This window comes from Micromesistius poutassou (genome assembly GCF_964030765.1).
Source record: "Micromesistius poutassou genome assembly, chromosome: 5".
Lineage (NCBI taxonomy): Eukaryota > Metazoa > Chordata > Actinopteri > Gadiformes > Gadidae > Micromesistius > Micromesistius poutassou.
In genome coordinates this window covers 3,789,323-3,813,528 of record NC_140275.1, presented here as the reverse complement: position 1 = coordinate 3,813,528, position 24,206 = coordinate 3,789,323, and the positions used below count along the sequence as shown (strand labels likewise).

Genomic DNA, 24,206 nt, shown 5'->3' with positions numbered 1-24,206 from the left:
TGTCCCCCTGGTTCTCATGTGTAGTTGACCGTGTCCCCCTGGTTCTCATGTGTAGTTGACCGTGTCCCCCTGGTTCTCATGTGTAGTTGACCGTGTCCCCCTGGTTCTCATGTGTAGTTGACCGTGTCCCCCTGGTTCTCATGTGTAGTTGACCGTGTCCCCCTGGTTCTCATGTGTAGTTGACCGTGTCCCCCTGGTTCTCATGTGTAGTTGACCGTGTCCCCCTGGTTCTCATGTGTAGTTGACCGTGTCCCCCTGGTTCTCATGTGTAGTTGACCGTGTTCCACTGGTTCTCATGTGTAGTTGACCGTGTTCCACTGGTTCTCATGTGTAGTTGACCGTGTCCCCCTGGTTCTCATGTGTAGTTGACCGTGTTCCACTGGTTCTCATGTGTAGTTGACCGTGTCCCCCTGGTTCTCATGTGTAGTTGACCGTGTCCCCCTGGTTCTGCAGCTGCTGGCTCTGCTGGGGTTCGTGGTGAGCGCCGTGCTCATCAGCACCGTGGCCTCCGAGGTGGTCAGCCTCCTGCACATGCTGGGGGTGGTGCTGAGCCTCAGCAACACGGTGCTGGGGCTCACTGTGCTGGCCTGGGGCAACAGCATAGGAGGTGAGTGGGGGGCTGGGGCAACAGCATAGGAGGTGAGTGGGGGGCTGGGGCAACAGCATAGGAGGTGAGTGGGGGGCTGGGGCAACAGCATAGGAGGTGAGTGGGGGGCTGGGGTCAGTATAGGAGGTGGGGGGGGGGCTGGGGTCAGTATAGGAGGTGAGGGGGGCTGGGGTCAATATAGGAGTTGAGTGGGACTGGCCTGGGGCACAGTATTGGAGGATACACACAGCCCCTCTCTCTAGTTCTGTCCATCTCCTCTCACACCCTCTCCTGAGTTTTGTGTTTTCGTTTGCAGACTGCTTCGCTGACATCACCATCGCTCGCCAGGGCTACCCCAGGATGGCCATATCGGCCTGCTTTGGAGGCATCATCTTCAGTATCCTGACACAGAGTGTGTGTGTGTGTGTGTGTGTGTGTGTGTGTGTGTGTGTGTGTGTGTGTGTGTGTGTGTGTGTGTGTGTGTGTGTGTGTGTGTGTGTGTGTGTGTGTGTGTGTGTTTATTATTGTCAGTGCCAAAAATGGCCTAGATTACTATATGACATATCACCACGTTTAGATAAATACGGTCATGTGACTTGGTGGAGCCTTGACCACGCCTCCTCCAGACATGCTGTTCGGGGTCGGCCTGGGATGCCTGGTGAGGATATTCGAGACCCACAATGCAGTGCAGGTATGCCTCGCCTCTCCCACCGTGTCAAGAGTTTAAAGCTAAATACTAATATTTCCATTAACCTGTTTGTTATTTTATTGTTTCTGTACATACATTATAGTTCACTTCATTTATGTTAAACTATTTTTCATTTTACTTTTGTTGAATTGTTCTGTTTTTCTGGGTGGGTTTAAAGTTGATAACAAGCAAACATTAGTGTCTGTAATGAAGAGAGGGAATGTGATTGGTCCACATTAGTGTATGTAATGAACAGTGGAATGTGATTGGTCCACATTAGTGTCTGTAATGAAGAGAGGGAATGTGATTGGTCCACATTAGTGTATGTAATGAACAGTGGAATGTGATTGGTCCACATTTGTGTCTGTAATGAAGAGAGGGAATGTGATTGGTCCACATTAGTGTATGTAATGAACAGTGGAATGTGATTGGTCCAGATTAGTGTCTGTAATGAACAGTGGATTGTGATTGGTCCACATTAGTGTCTGTAATGAACAAGGTTAATATGATTGGTCCACATTATTGTCTGTAATGAAGAGAGGGAATGTGATTGGTCAACATTAGTGTCAGTAATGAACAGTGGAATGTGATTGGTCCATATTTGTGTCTGTAATGAACAGTGGATTGTGATTGGTCCTCCCCAGCTGGAGCCGGCGGGCCTGCTGACCTGGGTCTTGGCCGGGTCTCTGGGTCTGTCTCTGGTCCTGTCCTTCGTCATCGTCCCGCTCTGCCGGTTCCACCTGAGCCGGGCCTACGGGATGTTCCTGCTGCTGTTCTACGCCGTGTTCCTCACCGTGGCACTGCTCACTGAGTTCAGGACGATCCACATGACCTGACGCTGAGAGCCCGGTTCCTGTGAAGGCGTCTTGGAGCAGAGGCCGAACTCACTGGAGTGTCTTCACAGAGCAGGACTTTAAACGTTACCATGGACACCGAATCAACGTTCTTGAGGGCATTTCTAAACCCAGAGCCGGCGTGTCGCGGTGCTCAGGTCTGAACCAGCATCGTCTTCACCGTCATCAGGACTCTCTGGGGTCTCAACGCTGACGCTAAGGGGATCTCAGGGTTTGTTGCTCAAACCCACGTTGCCTCAACGTACCAGAGACCAAAGAAAAGCACCTTCTGGGACAAACGTCTCAGGGAAATTATATTTTTAAAATCGATTTTATTTGGAATGTATTGTAAATAATTGTGTACAAAAAGTGTTATGCTTATTGACCATCAGGTATAGTTTTATACCTCAACATTTTAAAAACATTATTTTGGTTATGTGAGCAGATTTTGTATTTGTGAAAGCATTAAATCTTTTACTTTTAATTCATTGTGTATGATTATTAGAGGGGGAAAAGTTGCACAGATTCACGTGACAAATGGAACAGTTTATTAAAATCGTTCTGCTGTATTCAGTCGGTCAAATACATTCTAATACACATACAGAATAACAGGTTTATACAAAAGTAAAATAGTCTCTTTAGTGTTCAGAGAACTAGGATGAGACACACCAGCTTAATATCTGTAATACTGTACAAAGGAGTCCGTTCATCCGAGGGGAGCCAGACTGAGGAGATAGAGGACTGCTCCACACCACATCAGCCACGTTCCTGGGAGAGAAAACCACGGAGGAGATGGACCGTGAGCGCCAGGATGGACCACAGTTTGACCATGACCTCCAGGATTCTTCAAACCGGTCCCAACTCTCCCAGGGTTTTCCGGAGGAACACAGTACGACCCTCATGTAGAGCAGTCCTCCCTTAACTCAGAGGGTTCCCCTTAAAGAGACAGGTCAGGGTTTAACACTGATCAGGAGCTATGACATCGCTAAGGCATCGGGTGGGAGTGGTGTACGGTATCCAGGCAACAGGTGTACAACATTTCCCCTCGTACAGGCGGTGGGGCACAGACAGGTCCAGGGGTAAAGTTCAGGAACTGGACCGTTAGTCTCTGACCGAGTGGCCGATCCAGTGGTCCATCGTTGAAGGATCAGTGGGGGGGGGGGGGTCCCAGGAGAATGGGACCCTACTTGGGAGTGACGGGTTGCGGTGGCCTATCACAGGCGGGAAGTGTGCTGTGTGCGGAGGCCAGGGGCTGGGGCGGGCTGATGGCCTGGGGTGGGTCGTAGCTCGGCGGGGGGTCCGACACCGGGCTGTCCAGGACCCTCTCCAGGCTGTGGTCCGCCTCGGACAGGTTCTCCCTGGAGAACTCGGCGTACCACTCCTGGGGGAACAAGAGGAGACACGCGTGAGTCACCATGGACCTGGTGGTTAAAGACCGCATCCGGACCAGCCTTCCAGACTTCCTGTCTGAGCTCAACAGTGATAGTCATGACAACTAGCACCCACCGGGCATGTTTTAAATAGTGGACACTAGCATATTAACTGTAAGTGATGTTTAAATTATCTTATTTTTTTACTTGTATTCTAGTTGTCATGACAACTACAACTGTTGAGCTCAACAGTCGTCATTACACGATTACACAAGCTTTTAACTTGTTATTCTTGACTAGAATCACCAGTTTGTTTAGAGAAAACTCCCTGTGCTGAGCTTGAGTGTTAATTAAGCTTTCCTTTGAGAACAACTTGTTCTACTTTCTGAAGGCGGGCCTTAACCGACCTATCAGGACTCACCTGGATCTCCTCCTCGTACATCTTGATGCTCAGGTCGCTCTTGGTCCGGGACCTCCTGCCCTGGTACACCAGGGACGTGTGCTGGAGCCAGAGACGTGTACATTTAGGGCATTGAGCAGACACTTTTATCCAAAGCGACTTACATTAAGTACATTTGTCAGGACATTGTAACAATCGCTAGGTTAACCCATTCCCCGTTAACAACAAAGATAGCTAGGATAAGATGCTACACAATGCTAAGTACTATTTTGAGTACAATTGTTTTACTATTTTTGATTAAGTGCCAGGACGTACAACATAAAATAAGTGTATGTGACATGAAACTTGGTGAGTCCGTGCTGCGGACGTTGCAGGCCGTGCAGAAGGTGCGTGTGCGTGTGTTCTCACCCCGCCGCGGTCCATGGCCTGCAGCACCCCCTGCAGGGAGCTGAGCGACGACAGGCCGGGGCACGTCTGCTTGTAGAGCTCCAGCGTGGCCAGCGCCTCGTCGCGGCTCACCTCCACCTCGAACACGATGCCGTTCTCCTCTGTAACACAACCGCCGCCACACGCACACGCACATCGTAGGTTTAATACTCGCTACAGAGCGGTCCACGCGCTCCACTGATGAATGAGCCACGTTCCTACCTTCAGGGTTCTCCGGCTCCCGGTTCTTGCGGCTGTAGTTCATGCGGAACACGAAGGCGTCCAGGATGAACGCCACGATGATGGTCATCACCACCTGGAGCGAGGGGGGAGCAGAGAGGAGCGCAGGGTGAGAGGGGCCCTGACCAGTGGCAAAGGAGAGGGGCCAAGGGGTCCTGACCGGGGGCCCTGACCAGGGGCCTCAGCAGGCTGAGAGGGGCCCTGATCAGGGGACTCACCTCGTACACACACACACACACACACACTCACCATGGTGACGATGTAGAAGGTCATGAAGTACAGCCGGCTCCAGTGGGTCGTCATGGAGGTCACCGCTTCCTGGGGGGGGGGGGGGGTTACAGGTCAAGTCCTTAAAGTTTAACACAACATTAGAGATGAGAGCATCAGAATGGGTGAGTTGCCTTACCATGGTGATGTACCAGTTGTTGACGACCATCAGCTCAAACAGGGTGACTAGAGGACACAGGAAACACATCCACGTCACTCACACTCGCCATGTTTGATTGTAAATCACCGAACGACAGCGAGGAAGCGATCGAGAGACGGGAGAGAGGGGAGAGAAGAGAGCAAGGAGAGGATTACCGAAGCTGCTGAGGATGTTGTTAAAGTTGTTCAGGTAGTAGTAGCCCTCCTCCAACACCGTCCGGTTGCCGATGGTTACGTTGATCTGCCGGTAGGAGTCGGCCACCGTACTGGTGCTGGGGGGGTGGGGGGGGAGGGTTAGACAACCAGCTAGTAGGCGTGAAGGAGAAATGGGGCTCGGCTCGGGAGGTAGAGCGGGTGGGACTTGGAACCGGAGGGTTGCTAGTTCAATCCCCAACTCCCCCTAGCTAGAGTGTCAAGGTGTCTCTGAGCAAGACGCCACTCCCTACCTGCTCCTGACCAGCTGGCTGTCGCCTTGCATGATGGACTCGGCCATCGGGGTGTGAGTTTGCATATGAATCGTCGCTTTGGATAAAAGCGTCTGCTAAATGCACTTATTGTAATGTAATGTATGGAGAGAACGGAGGTCATCTGGGAGGGGGTGGGGTGGGGGGGGGGGGGGGGGGGGGACTCACTCTGGGGGAGGGTTTGGGGGGGAGAGGGGGAGAGGACTCACTTGCAGCAGTTGGGGTAGATCACGTCGGCGAAGAACTCCATGCCCACAATGGCGAAGGAGTAGTAGAAGATGATGAGCGTGAGGCCCAGGCTGGCCATGCGGGGGAAGAGCTCGAACATGGTGTCCAGCACGTTGCGGTACCGCTGCTTGATCTTGAACAACCTGGCGGTGAGAACGCTCCGTTAGCCATTAGCTAATTTTGCATCATGTCAATGGAGATGGGCCTGGGGGCATGTGGAGACATGGGTCCCCGGTCCATACCACCACCTGAACCAAACGGGGGGGGGGGGGGGGTTCCCCGGTCCAGACCACCACCTAAACCTGACGGGCGGTTCCCCGGTCCAGGGTGTTCACCTGAGCAGCTGCAGCGGCCTCAGCACCACGATGAAGTAGAAGGGCTCCATGTCGAAGGCCAAAGCAATCAAACCCAGGAAGGCGAACACCGTCACAGAGAAGTCAAACCTGGACAGAGCGGCCAGAATCACTCAACACTTTACAGAACTAGTGAGGAGGAAACCACACTATGATATAAGACACTGTCGTTTTCAAAATAAGTGCATAGGTGTAGGTTGGTGTTGTTTCCACAATAAGAGCATGAGTAGGTGTTTCCACAATAAGAGCAGAGAGGAGATGTTTCCACAATAAGAGCAGAGTAGAGGTGTTTCCACAATAAGAGCGTGAGGAGGAGTTAACTCACAGGTTCCACCCAGAGCTGATGTAGGCCATGGGGCCCAAGCCGGCCACCTTCAGCAGGACCTCCACCCCGTAGACTGGAGGAAGGACAGAGAGCACGTGAGACAGGACAGTGAGCATGTGAGACAGGACAGAGTGAGACAGGACAGAGAGCACATGAGACAGGACAGAGAGCATGTGAGACAGGACAGAGAGCACATGAGACAGAACAGAGAGCATGTGAGACAGGACAGAGAGCATGTGAGACAGGACAGAGAGCATGTGAGACAGGACAGAGAGCACATGAGACAGGACAGAGAGCACATGAGACAGAACAGAGAGCATGTGAGACAGGACAGAGAGCATGTGAGACAGGACAGAGAGCATGTGAGACAGGACAGAGAGCACGTGAAACAGGACAGAGAGCAGTTAGACAGGAAATCACAGGGTCCGAGTCACGTGAGAGAGGACATCATGGTCCGGGACTCAGCTTCCTGTGATGACATAACGGGGATCACTCACTGGTCAGGAAGACGATGTAACTCCACGGAACGAATCGGGACCAGGAGAAGCCGCCTGTAGGACAGAGAGTGAGAGTCTGAAGGGGGTTCACAGGCAACCCTAGGGTTAGGGTTAGGGCTACCCCAAACCTAGGGTTAGGGTTACCCCAACACCACAACCCTAGGGTTAGGGTTATGGGTACCCCAACACCGGAACCGCAACCCTAGGGTTAGGGTTACACCACAACCAGAACCCTAGGGTTAGGGTTAGGGTCAGGGTGACCCCAACACCACATCCCAACCTCATTCTAACCTCAAGGTAACATGACAGCTTACTTTATGACAACATGTAACAGAAAACAGGACAAGTCATGAGTTGTGAACGTGGAACATTTGATTTCTAGGCTGCTGTAGGTGAAGGTTTTAATTTGGAGGGTCCGAAACATCCAGAACATCTCTTGAGGTTCATCCGGCGGTGGCTTACTGTTCAACATGTAGGTCTCCACAAGGATCCAGATGCCGTTGGTAGCCACCACCACATCTGCAGACACATGACAGGGGACATAGGAGCTGTTGGGTGGTGCGTAGGGGTGGGGTTACTGTAATCAGTGGGTGGCACTACCAAACAGAGGGCATGGTGTATTCTGATGTTTGGGTGGAGCGAAGACAGATGGTGTTACCATCTGTCACACTCGGTATGCACGGGGAACAAACCAGGACAAAGACAAAGACAGGTCCTCCATTCGAGATACTGTACATCAAGACCCGCCGTCTCCAAACCGACGAGTTCCCACCAAAACCCCAAACCAGCAACACGGCGGCTGGTGCCAGCATACTTACACATGGTGTACTGGAAGGCCTTGGACTTCACCAGCAGGTTGATGCCTTTTGAGTGAAAGCAGACGATACAGAGAGCAGGAAGAGGCAGACGTGAGAGCAGGGAAAGGCTTGTGTGACAGAATGAGGAACATAATTCATCCGTCTATTATCGCAAGGCTAAAAGACAGAAGTCACCTTTGAAAATGAGGAAGGTTGTGTGTGGGAGATCATCAAACCAGTGTTCCCCGCTCCGCCGAGCCTAGGAGAGAAGGTTATGACCCCGTTTACGTTGATATAAATAAAGATATGATGTGTATATACACGTGTGCACGCAGACACGGACCTGAAGCACATCCTGTCTGAGGAACATACCTTCCACTTGAGTCCGATGACCTCGTAGAACTTGTAGAAGTCCTGCAGACTGTAAGAGAAGAGGAGGTCCTCATTAAGACACTGAACTCTGTTAACAGGGATAGTCCTCGTTAAGACACTGAACTCTATTAAAGGTGAAAGTCCTCATTAAGACACTGAACTCTGTTATGCCCGTGTCACACTGTCCCGAAATTGACAGATAAACACACAAATGTGGAATTTTGAATTTCGCACGAAGATGGCCCCGAACTTGGTCAACAGCCGAAGCAAGTACAATGCCTACAGAAGGTCAAACGATGGCACCCGAACCACACACACGAGACGTCGTATTGAGGGTACGATGCGTTTGAACTAGGTCACAAAGGCGTCACGTGACCTCCCGTTGGTATAACACCTTCATATAATCATCTATCTATCTGATATTTAGATATCACCTATCATATCTAAATAATCTATATAATATACGATATATAATATATTTGTCGCAGCCGTTCAAATGAGGCAATTGATTTTCTGTTAAAGGTGTCTGACTTGTTTATTTATGAATCATATCCATTTTTTGAGACCAGCCCCCGCCCGCACCTGCAAAGTTCAGCACCAGATCCGACCTGTCATCCGTGATCAAAATGAAATCCGCACCAAAACATCGAAAGGATCTCGCTTGGGTGGCTTTCACTCGATTTATGCAGAGTCTTCGGGCAGCGCAGTGTCATCGCTGGAGTCCCCGCTCCACGTCTGACAAATGATCAGCTGTTGAAACCAGACGCGGTCTCTTCGCAGCTGGGAGTCAAGTGTCGTATCGTTGACTAAAACGGACGTCACAATCTGCCCGTTTTAGCAACTTTTATGCGGGTACCCGACCCGTTGCAGGACTGATATTATATAATACTGTTTATGCTGAGACTGCTTTGCTTTTTGCTACCTGTAGGGTCTGTGTGCGGGCTTTGCGCGCAGGTATCTGGTGTGTGTTTGTCAGGTGAAAAATAAACGTCAAGGGAAAGAGGCAGTAGTTGAAAAAAGTATTTACACTGTTTATTAAATTAACTCGTTGCTTATAATGGTTTATTCGTTTCCCAGTATTATTTCCTTAATTTAGAGGACAGTTTTGTTAATTTTTTAATTGTAAAATAAATGCAATAATTTTTTGAAGTCACAAGTTTTTTTAATTATTGGAAGCGAGTCGAGCTGACCTCGCCTGCTGTACCCACGGTCAAAATAGCCGAGACAATATCTATATAATCATTTTGATATAGGCCTAATAACCAGGAACTGAATTGTGATTAAGTGTGATTTAAGCTTTGGGAGTTACACACGCCTCTGCTTGTAGAGTTGCTCAGGACTGACTGAGGAAGATGCTCTGAGGCTGGCCTTTTATATGTCCACGTTACCATGACACATCGAAAACGCTTGAGCTACTCAAATTCGGCTGTCTTCACCGACACCGTGGTCCCATCATCGAACTCTAATACGACTGCTACACAACGGCATTGCGAGGGCTTCACGTAGTCGTGGTGCCTTCCTAAGACAATCGGGCAGCTTCTTGTTTCCTTCGCATTGTTTTCATGAGGCGATGGCACCGATGATCACACAAACATGACACGACTTGACAAGATGCCATCACAATGGCCTTACGAAGGGCAAAATGGACACACAAATTCAATACGAAAATGAACCTTCGCAAGGTCCTTCTGCAAATCTTTGGCATGCCAAAGATTTTGCCACCGCTCACGAAGTTGCTGCCGGAGCCTGAGAAACTCCACCGGCGGTCATACGATGGCTTCAGATTCCTTCACGAATGGTCCGATGTTTTTACGATCAGAGCCGAATTTGAACATTTCCTTTATCGTGTTTATCTGGTGTCAATTTCGGGACAGTGTGACACGGGCATTAACGAGGCTAGTCTTCGTTAAGACACTTAACTCTGTTAATGGGGATAGTCCTTGTTAAGACACTGAACTCTGTTAACGAGGATAGTCTTCATTAAGACACTGAAGTCTGTTAACGGGGAAAGTCCTCGTTAAGACATTGAACTCTATAACTGGGATAGACGTGGGGTTGGAGGGTTACCTGAGCATGGGGGTCCCCGAGATGTTGAGGGCCTTGTAGGTCAGGTAGCGGTCTCTGGCCGACATGCGCGGACGGTAGAAACGCATCAGCCCGTCAAACTGCTTCAGAGACACTCCCATTGGCCGCTGGCCGCCACAGGGCGGGGTCAACACAACAGAACAACACGCCGTGAGTACAGGCTACTGGTACTACTGGTACCGCGTTCACGGAATACAGGCAGTTACTACTGGTACCACTGGTACCGTGTTCACTGAATATAGGATGGTGCTACTGGTACTACTGGTACTGTGTTCACTGAATACAGGCGGGTACTACTGGTACACTGTTCACTGAATACAGGCTGGTACTACTGGTACCTCTCAGTACCGTGTTCACTGAACAACTTCACCAGAGGGAAGTGGCTCCCGGCTACAAGCTGTTTTTTATTTAGAAAGCTTAACGAGGGACAAAGCTTAACGAGGGACAGGGATCACAAATAAGCCTTGACTAGACACCCTGCATTCACTCTGTTGTCCCTGACCAATCAACTAAATAAACAACTGATTTTACCATTATTATACTTATGAACCAATATTGACCAGGTATACACACACACACACACACACACACACACACACACACACACACACACACACACACACACACACACACACACACACACACACACACACACACACACACACACACACACACACACACACACACACACACACAGTACCTGTCGGCTGACTAGTAGCTGGAAGGCGTGGTCGATGGCGGAGCGTTTGTGGAGCAGCAGCGATTTAAACTTCATCTTCTCCACACCGTTAAAGGTGTCAAACACCACTGCCAGCAGCTGAGGGGGAGAGACAGACAGAGGACACCCTGATCATCAGTCCGACGTACGACAGTGCTGCTGCTGCACCTGCTGCTTCAGAGCACGCCTGCCGTTGGGTAGAACCTCCTCACACAAGGTTACCAAGGTGGGATGGTCGTCTATATGCCAATGTCTGAGGACATCTGTTCTTACACATTTTCTGTGTCTAAAACATGTGACAGATGGAAACGGCAGGCAGCAAAATAAAAGCGCACCAAGTTCATGACGAAGTAGAGCTCTATGGAGAGGTAAACGATGAAGAAGACACAGCACCAGCGGTTCCTGGAGTAGGCGGGCATCATCACGTCAGGAAAGCTGCAGGGGAACAGAGTAGGGAAGAGAGTCCCTATTTAATGCTGCAGTATTTAAACACAGCGCTAGAGTCAGTATTTAAAGCTGCAGTATTTAAACAGAGTGCTAGAATCAGTATTTAAAGCTGCAGTGAAACAGAGTTAGTCAGTATTTAAAGCTGCCGTGAAACAGTGTGTCAGTATTTAAAGCTGCAGTATGTAAACAGAGCACTAGTGTCCGTATTTAAAACTGCGGTAATTAAACAGTGCGCTAGAGTCAGTATTTAAAGCTGCAGTATTTAAACAGAGCTTGTTGTGAGGCGCCAGGTGAGAACACGCTGAGTGTAAACACGGTAAACTCGTCTTGACTTACTTTGCTGTGGTTAGCAGCACAAACAGACTGACCATGCTGTTCTCCAGCGTGTTGAAGTACTGCCAGGGCAGAGAGAGAACCAACATGACCACACACAATTAAGTAAAACCAGCAGGGTAGAGAGAACCAACATGACCACACACAATCAAGTAAAACCAGCAGACAGAGAAAACCAACATGACCAAACACAATCCAGTAAAACCAGCAGTGCCCAGTAACCGTATGGTCTGTCTGGAGTCCGGGCTGGACCTACCGGGTCAGAGGTGTTTGGCGAGAAGAGGCAGAAGCCTGAGAGGAGACAGAAAGACCAGTCAGAAACCCTCATGAAACAGGAGCCCTTCATCTCATCTGTCATACAGACGATGTAGCGAAGTACAAGAGGTCCGGTCTGGTGTCTCACCCAGGATGGCGAAGATCACCATGAAGAAGAGCAGCAGCAGCAGGATGTCAATGAAGGGCGGGAGCGACTGGAAGATCTGTCGCAGGTTTCTGTCCAGAGAGAGTCGTGTTACCGGGGGGTCAGACACACAGGAGCCCGGGTTCAGAGCGGGCCGGGTGTCCGGGTCCCAGGGAGGGTATCGTACCTGCGCACAGCGCCGCAGTATCTGCAGTCCACCAGGAAGATGGGTCTGAGGGCCCTGGTGACCCGCAGGTGGGACGTCTGTCGGATCAGAACCACGATGGCCTCCACGAACTGGAGCATGAGGACACAGGTCTGGGAGGGAGGGGCACATGGTCGGTTCGGAGCAGTGGACACAGATTCAGGCACTGCCCACTTTGTTTGGTACGACCCATCGGTTCACAGAACCGCTCGAGGGGAAAGGGGAATTGGAACAAGGCATTTCCTGTGTCTGTCTTTTGTTCCTCTCTTTTTGCTTTTGTTTTGTCTTTGTTCTTTCAAATTGCGGTTCTTTGTTAAGGTGCGGTCGGAACAAGACCTCGGGAGTCCCTTACTGGTCACATGTCCTACCTTCACCATGGTCCTCTTGTGGCGTATGAACGTGTCGAAGCCCAACCAGCGCAGCTTCATGCACAGCTCGAACGCCACCATGACCAAGGCCAGCAGCTCCAGGGTGGCGTGCACCTGGGGCGCGCGCACGCACACACACAAACTTTTTAATACATTTTTTTAAATCGCTTTTTCCATGTCTACTACTGGCCTGTACTTTTTGATTTGAAACCCAAAGTTCCTTCTGGTACTGGCACTGGGCCACTTTATAATTCATACTGTTTGTCCTGTTTGTTGTGTTTATCTTTACTTTAGCATCTATTTTTGTTTCCTTACAATACTTTGTATTTTTATTGTATGGCATTATATCCTGTGTCTGCCATTCACCCCTCCAGGGGATTAATAAAGTTGCATCTATCTATCTATCTATCCATCTATCTATCATGGGGTAACCACTGGCCTGGCTGCTGGTGTCCGGGACTCACGTAAACGTCCAGGCGCAGCGAAGGCACGGCCGGGGCCTCGCACAGCGACAGCACCATGAGCAGCAGGCCGGTCAGCAGCTCCATCATGTAGAACAGGTGGTTGTGGGCGAACAGGTACGCCGCCAGGGCCTTGGGGTTGCGCGGGTGGGTGAAAAACTTGTCATTGTTCTCGCCTTCCTGTGGGGGGGGGGGCGCCGTGGGGAGCGCAAGAGGGGAGGGGTGTTAGTGGGGCAGGCTGGGAATCGCAGCTGTGGCCAGGCAACACACACAGGTAAAGTACAGCTTCTTATGAGGGAGTCAAAATAACATAATAACTCATATAAAGGCAACCCTATACCAGATGTAATGTGGATTTATATACTGTAGCTATAGCTTCCATCAAGAATCAACCTTACTGTAATTTCAAGCATTGAACCCCATCTCTGGGAGCAGTGCAGGTACCATGCCCCGGTCGTGTACCAGTGCCTTGCTCAAAGGCATGACTACTAACCTAACGTGCATGTCTTTCGTATTGGAGGACACCCACATCAACACAGACAACGGGTTTAAACCCACGGCCTGGTTAGCCCCAGCGCTAGCCACGGTGCCAACCCACAGTGCTAACCCACAGTGTGTGTACCTGCAGGTAGATGGCTGCTTCCTGGTAATTCATCTCCCAGCTGTGGTGGAATGATGCATTTTGGGGTCTGTAGTTCTGTGGTCCCGGCGTTGCGATCACAGCATTGTTCACGACATCATAGTTGCCTCCTCCATCTGTTACATCAGAGGAAGGACAAAAAGGTGTACATTCAGTGAAGTGAGAGTGAGTGAAAACACGCGATCACGCGACTCAGGGTCTGTCGATACAAAAAACCCTGTGCACCCCAGTATGTGCCTCCCAGTATGTGCCTCCCAGTATGTGCACCGTGGACACAAAGCCCGCTGCGCTGGTCTCCTACCCACGAGCTCTAGGTACATGATGGAGGAGACCACCAGTGGACTGTCGTTCCGCGTCCGCTGGGAACCAGATGTTCCCGTTTCCCAGGTACAGACGGCCATGGTTCAGTGTGGTTTAGTGTCAGTCCACCGCCACTGACTCATGGGAATCCTTTCCCGCTCCTCAAAGTCCACACTCCAGCCGTGTGCATTATTGTAATAAGTCCAGAGTTTCTGCTGTCCACACGCTCCAGGAGTCCAGTCAGGCGATGCCTCTTGGTACTGACCCACACACTCAATAAGGACAGTATACAGTCAGCCGGCAGCTCAATACATCTCCTCAGAAAAACCAGTGGACAAAGCTCCTTAAATGAAAGAACAAGATGACAAAGAAGCTGTTCTCTCGGCACGGTCCACAGAGCAGGGAGAAGGAGAGCCTCCACGTCCACTCTCTCCCTCATAAAGTGCTGATACTAGTGACAGCGACAAGAACACCGGAACAATATCTTTTACTGCCACAGCAGTAACACCTGAGCTTTGACCCTGCTCGAAGGTGAGCAAATATGAACATGAAACACCCTGCACCACATGACAGGCTCCTCTGCTCTACGTCACAGGCTCGTCTAACAAGGCCCCTCTCTGCCCCGATGGACAGATGGAGTCGGCTGGACCCCAGGGCTGGGACAAGGGGTGTGTGTGTGTGTGTGTGTACCAGGGGGAGAGTGGGTCTAGTTGTTCCAACTCTAAACACATCGCCACAGTGAAACCAGCCCAACAGCTGGCTCCCTCGGCCTGCTTCCTCCTGTACTACAGTATTGAGCCAGCCAGTAAGAACAGTAAAACTCTCTCCACTCAATTCAAATTCAATATATCCTGGTAATAACATCAAGCTGTAATCTTCTCCATTACCGGTGCCTGCGTCATCTCGACACTATCACTCCTTGTGTTGCTGAGTCTTGAATGTTTGAATAGGAAGTGACAGGAAACTATCCTCAGGCCCCGGTCACATGCTCAGAGTGTCCCCTTCAGCTCGCCCGTCTCCATGGGGAACAACAGAGAGATTCAGCCCGTCTGTTTCCAGTCTGATCAGCAGTAGCTGGTGTCTGCGGTGTGGAGATGGCCGGACGAGCGGTCGTCCTGTCAGGGTTTCAGCTCACGCCGGCAGTAGCGCACGTTGCACAACTCTGGCCCTCTCGTTTGTCTCCGAACAATACCTTGTGTGGAGCACCCCATCAATAACACCATGAGCCAGTGGTCGGGCCTGGTACTGCACTGTGATCAGGCACCACCACCACCACCACCACCAGTAGATCCACTCCTCTCACTTTCTTTCTACACCTCTGACCACTCAACGTGACACGAGGAGCCAAGCGTTCAGTTCTACATGACGGCTGGTCTGAAGGTCGGGTCAGACCAGAGGCCCTGGGGTTCAAACTCACTCCTTATGGTCGCTCTATTCCACGAGCCGGCAGCAGGAACTAGCTGATCTTCCTCTCTCTCTCTCTCTCTCTCTCTCTCTCTCTCTCTCTCTCTCTCTCTCTCTCTCTCTCTCTCTCTCTCTCTCTCTCTCTCTCTCTCTCTCTCTCTCTCTCTCTCTCTCTCTCTCTCTCTCTCTCTCTCTCTCTCTCTCTCTCTCTCTCTCTCTCTCTCTCTCTCTCTCTCTCGGGGTCCGCTCCCAGGTCGGCCGGAGAAGCTCCTTCCTCTTGCGTTTGCTTCCACAGCCAAAACTCAAAGCCCACAGGCGCTCACACAAACAGACATTCGCTCCACGGCTAGTCGCACATCACCAGAGGCTGGATGTTGGTCTGACATGGACACACACAACACAAACATGTTGCCCGGGACTATGAGGTGGGGGAGGGAGGGGGGACAGCACTAAAATGGTCTGCTGAGACTGCAGTTTTCTCCATTGGTCAGTTTGTAGTGAATATAAGAGGGACACAAAAGGCAGTAGGATTACTACACAGAATGGACGCATGCGTGCAGCACACGTAAATACAGCTTGGTGGCCGTTTTAGACAACGTGTGGCCCCAGCTTTTGAGGGGGGAACTCAACAACAGAACTTCAAACGGTGCCTCGTCATTTCCCCCCCTGCAGAGGTCCTGATCCTGGGCGAAGGGCAGCACAAAGAACCTCCACGGAGCTGTCATTAAACAGGACCGTGGATGTGGGATCGCTCTCATGAACACTTATTTACCCAGGGCTCAATCTAGACAGCTTCAGGTCGACTTTCAATGTCAACAGAGAGCGTCCAGTTGCAGGTCTGGGACAAGCAGGGACGCAGCGGGGTTCATGAGGACGTTTGAAACCAAAAGAAGAAGAAGGTCCGCTTACTCTCGTCCGCCCTCTCCGACTCCTCGTTCAGCAATCCGCTGCTGGCCTCGTCCCAGGTCAGGATCAGAGGCACGTCGTCGTCCGTCTCCATCATGGACAGCTCAGAAACCCGTGTTCCTCTCCGAGGTCTGCGGGGCGGCCGCGGTCAGGGGGGATCCACAAGCTGCGACGTCCTCTAAAGCCCCGTCCCAGCCCTGGGAGACATGGCCGGGGTGTCTGTCACTGAGCCGGTGGGGAGTCTGTCACTCTCACGGGGCCGCGGGGAGGCGTGAGTTCAGATGTTAACACCGAGGCTGTTGTTGTGTCTGTACCCGGCTAGCACTGCGAACAGCATCGCTTCTAAAGAGCCCCACGACGATGTCAACAACAAACATCGACATGCAGACTTGTGATGTGGTACAAACAAACAGCGTTTCACGACATACGACCGGGAAGCGTTTCGCGACATGACGCGTCGAGATACGGCGGGCGGATGTTTCAAAGTAAAAGACACTTTGGTATCCTAGCAACAGCGATAAAGAAACATAAACAGAAAACGTTTTTCACCGACTGATCAACTCCGCAAGACTAGTTAGTACAGTTAGTTAGTGCAAAGTTATACTGGATCTTCTGGTTTTAAAAGGTAGGACAGGTCAAAGTTCACACTACAAATAAGCAAAGATTACATGTTGTCAAACATTTCATTCACTTATTTAATGTTCTAATATATGTATATAGCTCTTTTGGTTATTATTTCTATTTTCTATTTCTATTTTATATATATATATATAATGTTTAATAATAGTGTCTGACTCTGAAGACATCTTAAAACTAATAATGTAAAATACAATAATAAATTCTTATTTGCTTGTTTATCATTTCACCATGCCAGCACCATGTCTTCAGAGGTCAAGACCATGTCAGCAGGGCCTAGTCCAGATCCACTACTAAGGCCTAGTCCAGATCCACCATCAAGGCCGATCAGCGAGGAGGCTATGAAGATCCTGGAGCCTTCCCAGAAGAAGCTGCCCTCCCTGGAGGCCGAGCGCACCGCAGGTGTGATGGAGGACTGCCTCCACCAGGTGGAGCTGGTGGCCATGCTGCCAGCCGTGCTGCAGAACCTCGACCACCTGTCTCCCAGCCTGAGCGACAAGCTCAGCGCAGCTTTGAGAGGGCACCGGCTCCTAGTGGAGAGAGTGGACCGGGCGGAGGAGATGCCGACGCCCGAGCTGGAGAAGGAGTTCCGGTCCTCCTTGAAGAACGTCCTGAGGCTGCTACAGGACCGCCCGGCTGACCTCAGGGCTGTGAGGGCCAAAGTCGAGGCGGGGGGCCCGTGGCAGAGTGAGGGCATGCAGGGTCTGATCGAGGGGGTGCAGGGTCTCCGGCGGATCCTGGTGCAGCGCCTGCTGACCGGGCCGGCTGAGGAGCGGCACCGGGCGCGGTACCTCCGGGACCTGGCTCAGAGACACGCGGACAACCTGGGCCTGCTCGCCCTGCTGGAGGAGAAGGTGGCCGCCGTCACCAGGGAGAGAGACGCAGAGGTACGGTCCTACATCTCACACACCTTTAGCCTGACGTTTAGGACATAAGGCTGTAGAGAACATGCTGTGTTTCCTTCTTATTGTTATTTCACTGTAGTTTATTTTCCACTATTCTTTATCCTACTACTCTCCTAACCCCAGCAGCCAGCAGTATGTGTATATCTTTTGTATCTTTTGATTCTTAAAGTGTTGTATTTTTCTCCAATCATTCTTACAGCAACTAGTGGCTCTGTGAGTATGGTGAAAGGGTTCTGGGTTTGATTCCCTGGTCTCCACAGTCTACCTATAGCATAGCCTTCAGCAAGGTCCCCATCCCCTGTTTGTGAAAGGTCAGGCTGAATGACGTCGAGTAATGGTGCGTCTCGTCTGTGTGGTTTCAGATCTCGAAGAGGGATGCGGTGATCGCTAAGCTGCAGACCTCCCTGCAGCAGATGGAGAAGACCTCCAGGGACTTTGTGTCTCGGACGCAGCAGGACGCAGAGAAGCAGAGCCTGTCTGCCGCCAAGACCTGGGAGGGGAAACAGGCACGCATGCAGCAAGACACAGACAAACTCACCCTCCAACTCAACGCGCTGGTCCTGGAGAACCACCAGACGGAGAAGGGCCTGAGAAAGGTAACGCAGCAACAGGGTATAAAACATGAGACATATTAGAGAAGGTTTCACAGCAACATGGTATAAAACATGAGCGATATATTAGAGAAGGTATCACAGCAACATGGTTTAAAACATATGAGATGTATTAAAGGTATCACAGCAACATGGTTTAAAACATGATATATTAGAGAAGGTATCACAGCAACATGGTTTAAAACATGATATATTAGAGAAGGTATCACAGCAACATGGTATAAAACATGAGACATATTAGAGAAGGTATCACAGCAACATGGTTTAAAACATGAGATGTATTAAAGGTATCACAGCAACATGGTTTAAAACATGATATATTAGAGGTTTCACAGCAACATGGTTTAAAACATATGATACATTAAATAAGGTATCGCGGCAGGCCCATTTGGAGCACACAATATGGATTAAAAGTGGTGTAAATGAAGGTGCTGGGGCACATAAGCCTGCAGGGTTCATCAAGTCTTTCCTCACTCTCTGGCAGAGGAGACTCAAGGTGGAGACAGAGATTGAAAACTGGTTGCAGAAGTATGACGCGGACATGGGGGAGAAGCAGGTAGAGACCCCGACCTGTTATACGTTACATGACGTAGCATCCAAACCACCGACCTCACGGAGCAGAACTTATTTTACGACCTCCTCCTCCTCCTGGTAGGAGGAGCTCCTGGAGGTGGGCGGGGCCCATGACGAGGAGCAGCAGGAGCGAAAGGACTTGGAGGAGGCGTACGGCGTCCTGGCGGTGGAGTACGATCAGATCATGGAGGAGCGGCGCCGGGCGGAGGAGGCGCAGAGGGAGGAGACGCGGGAGCTGGGGCTGCAGACGGGCGGGGCCGTGGTGATCCAGGCCTGGTGGAGGGGCCACTGCGTCCGCAAGAACATGAGGGCCAAGGCCAAGAGCAAGGGCAAGGCATCCCGGAAGGGCAAAGGCAAGAAGGGCAAATAGACGTGTAGTCACATCCCTAGCCATGGTTCCCCCACAGACTCCTAATGGTACTTCACCGAGTTACGTTTCAGGAAAACAAATGTTCACATTTAATTGAACAATATAAAGACACAAATTCAGATTCATACTTGAAACTATGACATTGGTGTTTTTTGTATATTTTGTTATTTATATATTTTGTTTTGTTTGTTTTTTGTATAGTTTTGTATTATTATTAAATAAAATAAGTACATTTATTTTCAAGTAAATAAACTAATGGGCATTAAAAATAGGCTGCTGTTTATCTCTAAAGAGTTGAATGTTCAGATGCTAATATTAGACTGTGTAGCTCTATAGCTATGTACCCTACCCTCACTAGAAAAGTGATTAAAGAGCTTTTATACAGACCTCAGTAATAACGTTTTTATTTCATCAAAACAAATATTACAATACAATACAATCATTCCAGTCGCCATGCTCCACGTTGGCCACAGGGTGGCAGTATAGACGTAATGTTCGAGTATTTCTACGGCATAAACTAAATGGTCGCAGTTTGCGTCTGTCTAGCGTTGCTGTTCATTCACATATATAAAAAAATATATATATATATTCCATTAATGCTTCTGTCTAGAGCAACAGACTGTCCGAGGGTTTTATTTCATTCACAATATCTGTCTGCTTCTGAATGAAGATCTGGATCTGAAGAGAAAGCACGAGACACAGTTAACATCAGAGCACCAGGCAGAACCCAGCCGAACACAAGCCTGTAAGCCAGGGTTCATCTCACCCTGTCCAGCTGGGCCTCCGTGGCGTCGATCTCCACGCCCTGGTCCTCTCCCAGCACTCCCCCGGCCAGGTGGAACAGGTTCAGGGTCCCTGTTTTGATCTGACCCAGCAGGAGCGTCTCTTTGGCGGCTGTGTTCTGGATGTGGGTCCACTTGCTTTCCTGCAGAGACAGGGGGAGACCTGCCTTTAGAGAGGGGGAGACAGGGGGAGACCTGCCCTCAGAGAGGGGGAGACAGGGGGAGACCTGCCCTCAGACAGTAATATAACATTAACATGTTCTTTAACATCTTAATGAACACGTTCATTAACATGTTTGTGACGTGTTGATGAACATGTTCATTTATATGTTCAGTGGCCACCACCCAGCCCAGGTAGGGGTCTCTGGTAGGGGTCTCTGGTAGGGGTCTCAGGTAGGGGTCTCGGGTAGGGGTCTCTGGTAGGGGTCTCTGGTAGGGTCTCTGGTAGGGTCTCTGGTAGGGTCTCTGGTAGGGGTCTCTGCGTGTGTTACCCAGCCCAGGTAGGGTCTCTGGTAGGGTCTCTGGTAGGGTCTCTGGTAGGGTCTCTGGTAGGGGTCTCTGCGTGTGTTACCCAGCCCAGGTAGGGTCTCTGGTAGGGTCTCTGGTAGGGTCTCTGGTAGGGTCTCTGGTAGGGGTCTCTGGTAGGGGTCTCTGCGTGTGTTACCCAGCCCAGCGTGTCTGCCCGGGACAGGTCCAGCTGGGTCTGCAGCTGGGACAGCCGGTTGTTGTTGTGCATCAGCAGGCGGTTCTGTCGGTCCAGCTCCCTCTGCAGGTTCCCCCGGTGGTGGTCCCGCAGCTCCTGGGCCCGGCCCTCCCTCTCAGACAGCTGGGTCCTGGTGACCAGCAGGGTCTCGAAGCGACCCACCAGATCCCGGACCTCCTCCAGCTGGACCCAACAATGATACATTTATATTATACAGGGCATTTAGCAGACGCTTTTATTCAAAGCGACAATAAGTATGTTTGTCAGAAGAAAGAGAAACAACAATATATCGCTGTCAGTACAGTAAGGATGTTCAAAGAACCAAGTGCCAAGCACTGACAATCACTAGGTTAACCCATTCCCTGTATGCTACAAAGATAGCTAGGATAAGATGCTACATGATGCTAAGTACTATTTTTAAGTGAAAAATACATCTGGATACTGTTGTTATTTTGAAGTGCAATATAATGTCTTGATAAAAGAAAATTAAAAGAGGCAATTTTTTAACTCTACGTTGAAGAGACACCAACGTGATTTTTATCTAGACTATAAACGTCTAGTCTTGTGTGCCTCTGGATCACCTTGGCTGTCTGGAGGACCTGTTCCAGAAAGGTCCCGTAGAGGGCGTTCCTCTCCACCGACAGCTGGAGCCGCCGTCTCCTCCTGTCCAGTGAGCCGCACCTCCTTATCAGCCGCTGGGCCTCCGACTCCTTCTGTAGCACCGCCTGCCTCTCCTTCTCCGCCTTCATGGTGCTCCTGCTGCACTTGGCGTCATTCTCCTACACACACACACGCACACCACACACACACACACACACACACACACACACACACACACACACACACACACACACACACACACACACACACACACACACACACACACTTTTATACGTTGTGTCATATTGCGTCATATTGACAATTTATACGTTTTTTCACTTTTTTTTCCTCGTTAATTGTTTTTTCATTTGTTCCATCTTTTCATTGAATGGCAATATTTTCATGAATAAATAAAGCGAAAGGGAGAGAGAGAGAGAGAGAGAGAGATAGAGAGAGAGAGAGAGAGAGAGAGAGAGGAGAGAGAGAGAGAGAGAGAGAGAGAGAGCGAGCTGGAGGAAGCAATTATATATTTAGTCGTGTAAGGTCAAGTGTGTAAAAATAATGTATTTCCAAGGACACCTTAAACTGGGTTATTCTCAACAAAACGTGCCATTAAAATATATGGCAGGAATATGTTGCAGAACCATCCTATTCATTTGAGATAATTTTAGTCTTAAAGGCGAGGATGAAGTTGTGCGAAGAGACAGAGAGACAGAGAGAGAAAGAGAGACAGAGTCACGCCTGTACCTGGAGAAATTTGTTGAAGTTGATGAGTGACTCCTCGAGATGTTCCTCCTTGTTGAGCACCTCGTCTTGGCGCTGGCGCAAACGGTTCCTTTTGAGCTCAACAACCTGCAGTAACACACAACAACAATCACACACACACACACACACACACACACACACACACACACACACACACACACACACACACACACATATATGCACCCCCCCCCCCACACACACACACACACACACACACACACACAATCAACACAACCAACAATCACCAACACCGGAAAGATTCACGTCTACGTTGTGGAAGTGATCAAATAAAAACCTTAAACCAGCCCGGAGGGGTCAAGATGAAGGGTGAATAAATGGATGATTCCCACCTCTCTCTGACCCTGAAGCTCTTCGCCCGCCGCGAAGTTTTCTTTGCGTTTCTCCAGCAGCTGCGAGGCTCCCGTCTTCACGTACCGCTGTCTGGTTGGCTCCCTGGGACGGACACACACACATGAACCTCTACTAATACACAAACCTGCACAAACAAGCATGAAACTCTACTGATACACAACACAAACCTGCACACACAACCCCAACCTACACTCACAACCAATAACCTCTATTGATACACAAGTTACAACCCAAACCTGCACACGCAACCATGAACCTCTACTGACGAGTTGAGTCAGAGTTGGCAGAACAAAGTCCTGCATAAACCTGCACACAAATCACAGGTTAAAGAAGCGTGCACGCATTAAAGAAACGTGCACGCATTAAATAAACGTGCATTAAAGAGACTCACAACTCCAGCGGTCCCTCCCGGAGGGTCCTGAGGTGGTCCTCCCGATCCATGGAGGTCTTCATGAGACGGAGACACACAGAGAGGAAACTTTTCTCTGGTTAAAAGCGTCAAAAGGAAACTAAATCTCTGTTCCTCTCTGCCTTGGTTACTATGGGAACACACACATCCACACACACAAACATAGGTTGAGTGTTGTGTAGTAGCTGAGACTGGCCTCTGAGGGGCAGTAGACAGACAGTGAAGGCTGGGTCAGCTCAAATACAAATGCTATAGGTGGTTGACTTCCTACAGGCCCGGTTCCAGAACAAAATGACTTGGGGTGCATCTGAGATTAGAGGGGGTGCACCAGTACTATACTAAAACTAGCGACCCAGCTTCAGTTCAGACTTCGCTTTATACACTAGGCCTTTCTACCAGTAGATTGACAAGCACTTCTGGGTAGTTGTACTCACATGTTGGGACAATAATATTTACTGTGCTTAAAAGCTGGTACACATCATGTCTTTGTGATGTGGAGAACATTTCAGCTGCAACATTAGCTTATTGTTATCCAAGCTTTGGATATGAGAAAGGTTTTTGATATGTGTGAGGTGTAAAAAATAACAGAATTCTACCCTGAAATGTGACTGCAATGCAAAAATAACCCACTTTTGACTTTTAAATTGTGGCAGGATATTTGACATAGCAAACAATTTTACATTGTCATTCACATTGTATCTTAAAAAGAAAACACATTTAAGCTGTATTAGTCAAGGAAAGAACCCTTTCAAACTTTGAATTTGTCTGTGTTTATATATGTGAACCACTAAATGTCAATACTCTTCAATGTCAATGTTACTTTCACAAAAAGTAATCAGTAATAAATGGTGCCTTTCACAAGATTGTAAATAAATACAATCACGACACAACTGGCAAATATGGGTTAATCTTCTGTTTCTGTGCTATGAACATAAGGCTTTAATGAATTACTAAAATAAACTAGAGTGAATTAGTGTTGCTAGCGATAGCCTCGCTAGCCTCCACAACAGCGATCCTAACGTTGAAGTTGACAGAAGCCGCAGTAACGTCAACTGTTCCGTGATCCAAATTGTCTCCATCCTTCCTGCTCTGGTTAATGTGTGACGTTGATTCTGCAGTGTTCTTATTTAGCCATTTTCGGATATCCATTATTCTTTTTTCAATAGAGGGTGCACACAATTCAATTGGGGGTGCAATGCATGCTTATG

General features: G+C 49.6%; 4 protein-coding genes across 5 annotated transcripts in view; 2 read left to right on the top strand and 2 right to left on the bottom strand.

Moving 5' to 3' along the window:
* The window catches only part of slc8b1 (solute carrier family 8 member B1), a 9,495-nt gene extending 7,383 nt beyond the window's left edge, over positions 1-2,112 (top strand). Inside the window, exons 12-15 of the mRNA XM_084467566.1 lie at positions 454-607; positions 903-983; positions 1,213-1,277; positions 1,919-2,112. Of these exons, the coding sequence (XP_084323692.1) occupies positions 454-607; positions 903-983; positions 1,213-1,277; positions 1,919-2,110 (492 nt within the window). The 3' untranslated portion in view covers positions 2,111-2,112. The remainder of the gene's footprint in view (positions 1-453; positions 608-902; positions 984-1,212; positions 1,278-1,918) is intronic.
* Positions 2,113-2,600: 488 nt separating this feature from the next.
* tpcn1 (two pore segment channel 1) lies at positions 2,601-16,662 on the bottom strand. Of its 2 annotated transcripts, none has more exons than XM_084467565.1 (26): positions 16,276-16,662; positions 13,645-13,778; positions 13,026-13,202; positions 12,562-12,675; positions 12,176-12,306; positions 11,992-12,080; positions 11,845-11,879; positions 11,592-11,650; positions 11,144-11,243; positions 10,791-10,907; positions 10,073-10,197; positions 8,006-8,054; positions 7,829-7,892; positions 7,655-7,699; positions 7,299-7,355; positions 6,837-6,890; positions 6,340-6,412; positions 5,997-6,104; positions 5,643-5,804; positions 5,126-5,241; positions 4,950-4,996; positions 4,793-4,861; positions 4,526-4,619; positions 4,286-4,425; positions 3,899-3,979; positions 2,601-3,488 (listed from the first exon to the last, which is right to left on the bottom strand). In XM_084467565.1, exons 1-26 carry the CDS (start codon positions 16,367-16,369, stop codon positions 3,291-3,293), a joined length of 2,532 nt encoding a protein of 843 aa, XP_084323691.1. In that variant the 5' UTR covers positions 16,370-16,662; the 3' UTR covers positions 2,601-3,290. The 2 variants fall into 2 exon arrangements, with proteins under 2 accessions (XP_084323691.1, XP_084323690.1); XM_084467564.1 differs by lacking the exon at positions 16,276-16,662 and adding an exon at positions 13,964-14,342 and having other exon boundaries at positions 3,288-3,488.
* Positions 16,663-17,150: 488 nt separating this feature from the next.
* Positions 17,151-19,367, top strand: drc10 (dynein regulatory complex subunit 10; the record flags this gene model as incomplete). Its single annotated transcript, XM_084468916.1, has 4 exons — positions 17,151-17,762; positions 18,176-18,409; positions 18,909-18,980; positions 19,122-19,367. The coding sequence occupies 4 exons, from the start codon at positions 17,151-17,153 to the stop codon at positions 19,365-19,367; spliced, it is 1,164 nt and encodes a 387-aa protein (XP_084325042.1).
* Positions 19,368-19,848: 481 nt separating this feature from the next.
* On the bottom strand, positions 19,849-23,067 carry cfap73 (cilia and flagella associated protein 73). Its single transcript, XM_084467589.1, has 7 exons — positions 22,981-23,067; positions 22,568-22,670; positions 22,200-22,304; positions 21,434-21,631; positions 20,814-21,035; positions 20,134-20,292; positions 19,849-20,045 (listed from the first exon to the last, which is right to left on the bottom strand). Exons 1-7 carry the CDS (start codon positions 23,040-23,042, stop codon positions 19,974-19,976), a joined length of 921 nt encoding a protein of 306 aa, XP_084323715.1. The 5' UTR covers positions 23,043-23,067; the 3' UTR covers positions 19,849-19,973.
* Positions 23,068-24,206: the final 1,139 nt, after the last annotated feature.

Coding starts and splice junctions, on each gene's coding strand:
- tpcn1 (XM_084467564.1), bottom strand. CDS start 14,063: ATGGCCGTCTGTACCTGGGAAACGGGAACATCTGGTTCCCAGCGGACG. Junction 12,676..13,025: donor CGCTGCGCCTGGACGTTTAC/GTGAGTCCCGGA, acceptor CGCGCGCCCCAG/GTGCACGCCACCCTGGAGCT. Junction 3,980..4,285: donor AGGCCATGGACCGCGGCGGG/GTGAGAACACAC, acceptor CTCTGGCTCCAG/CACACGTCCCTGGTGTACCA.
- cfap73 (XM_084467589.1), bottom strand. CDS start 23,042: ATGAAGACCTCCATGGATCGGGAGGACCACCTCAGGACCCTCCGGGAG. Junction 21,632..22,199: donor ACTTCAACAAATTTCTCCAG/GTACAGGCGTGA, acceptor GTGTGTGTGTAG/GAGAATGACGCCAAGTGCAG. Junction 20,293..20,813: donor GGGCAGACACGCTGGGCTGG/GTAACACACGCA, acceptor CTGTCTCTGCAG/GAAAGCAAGTGGACCCACAT.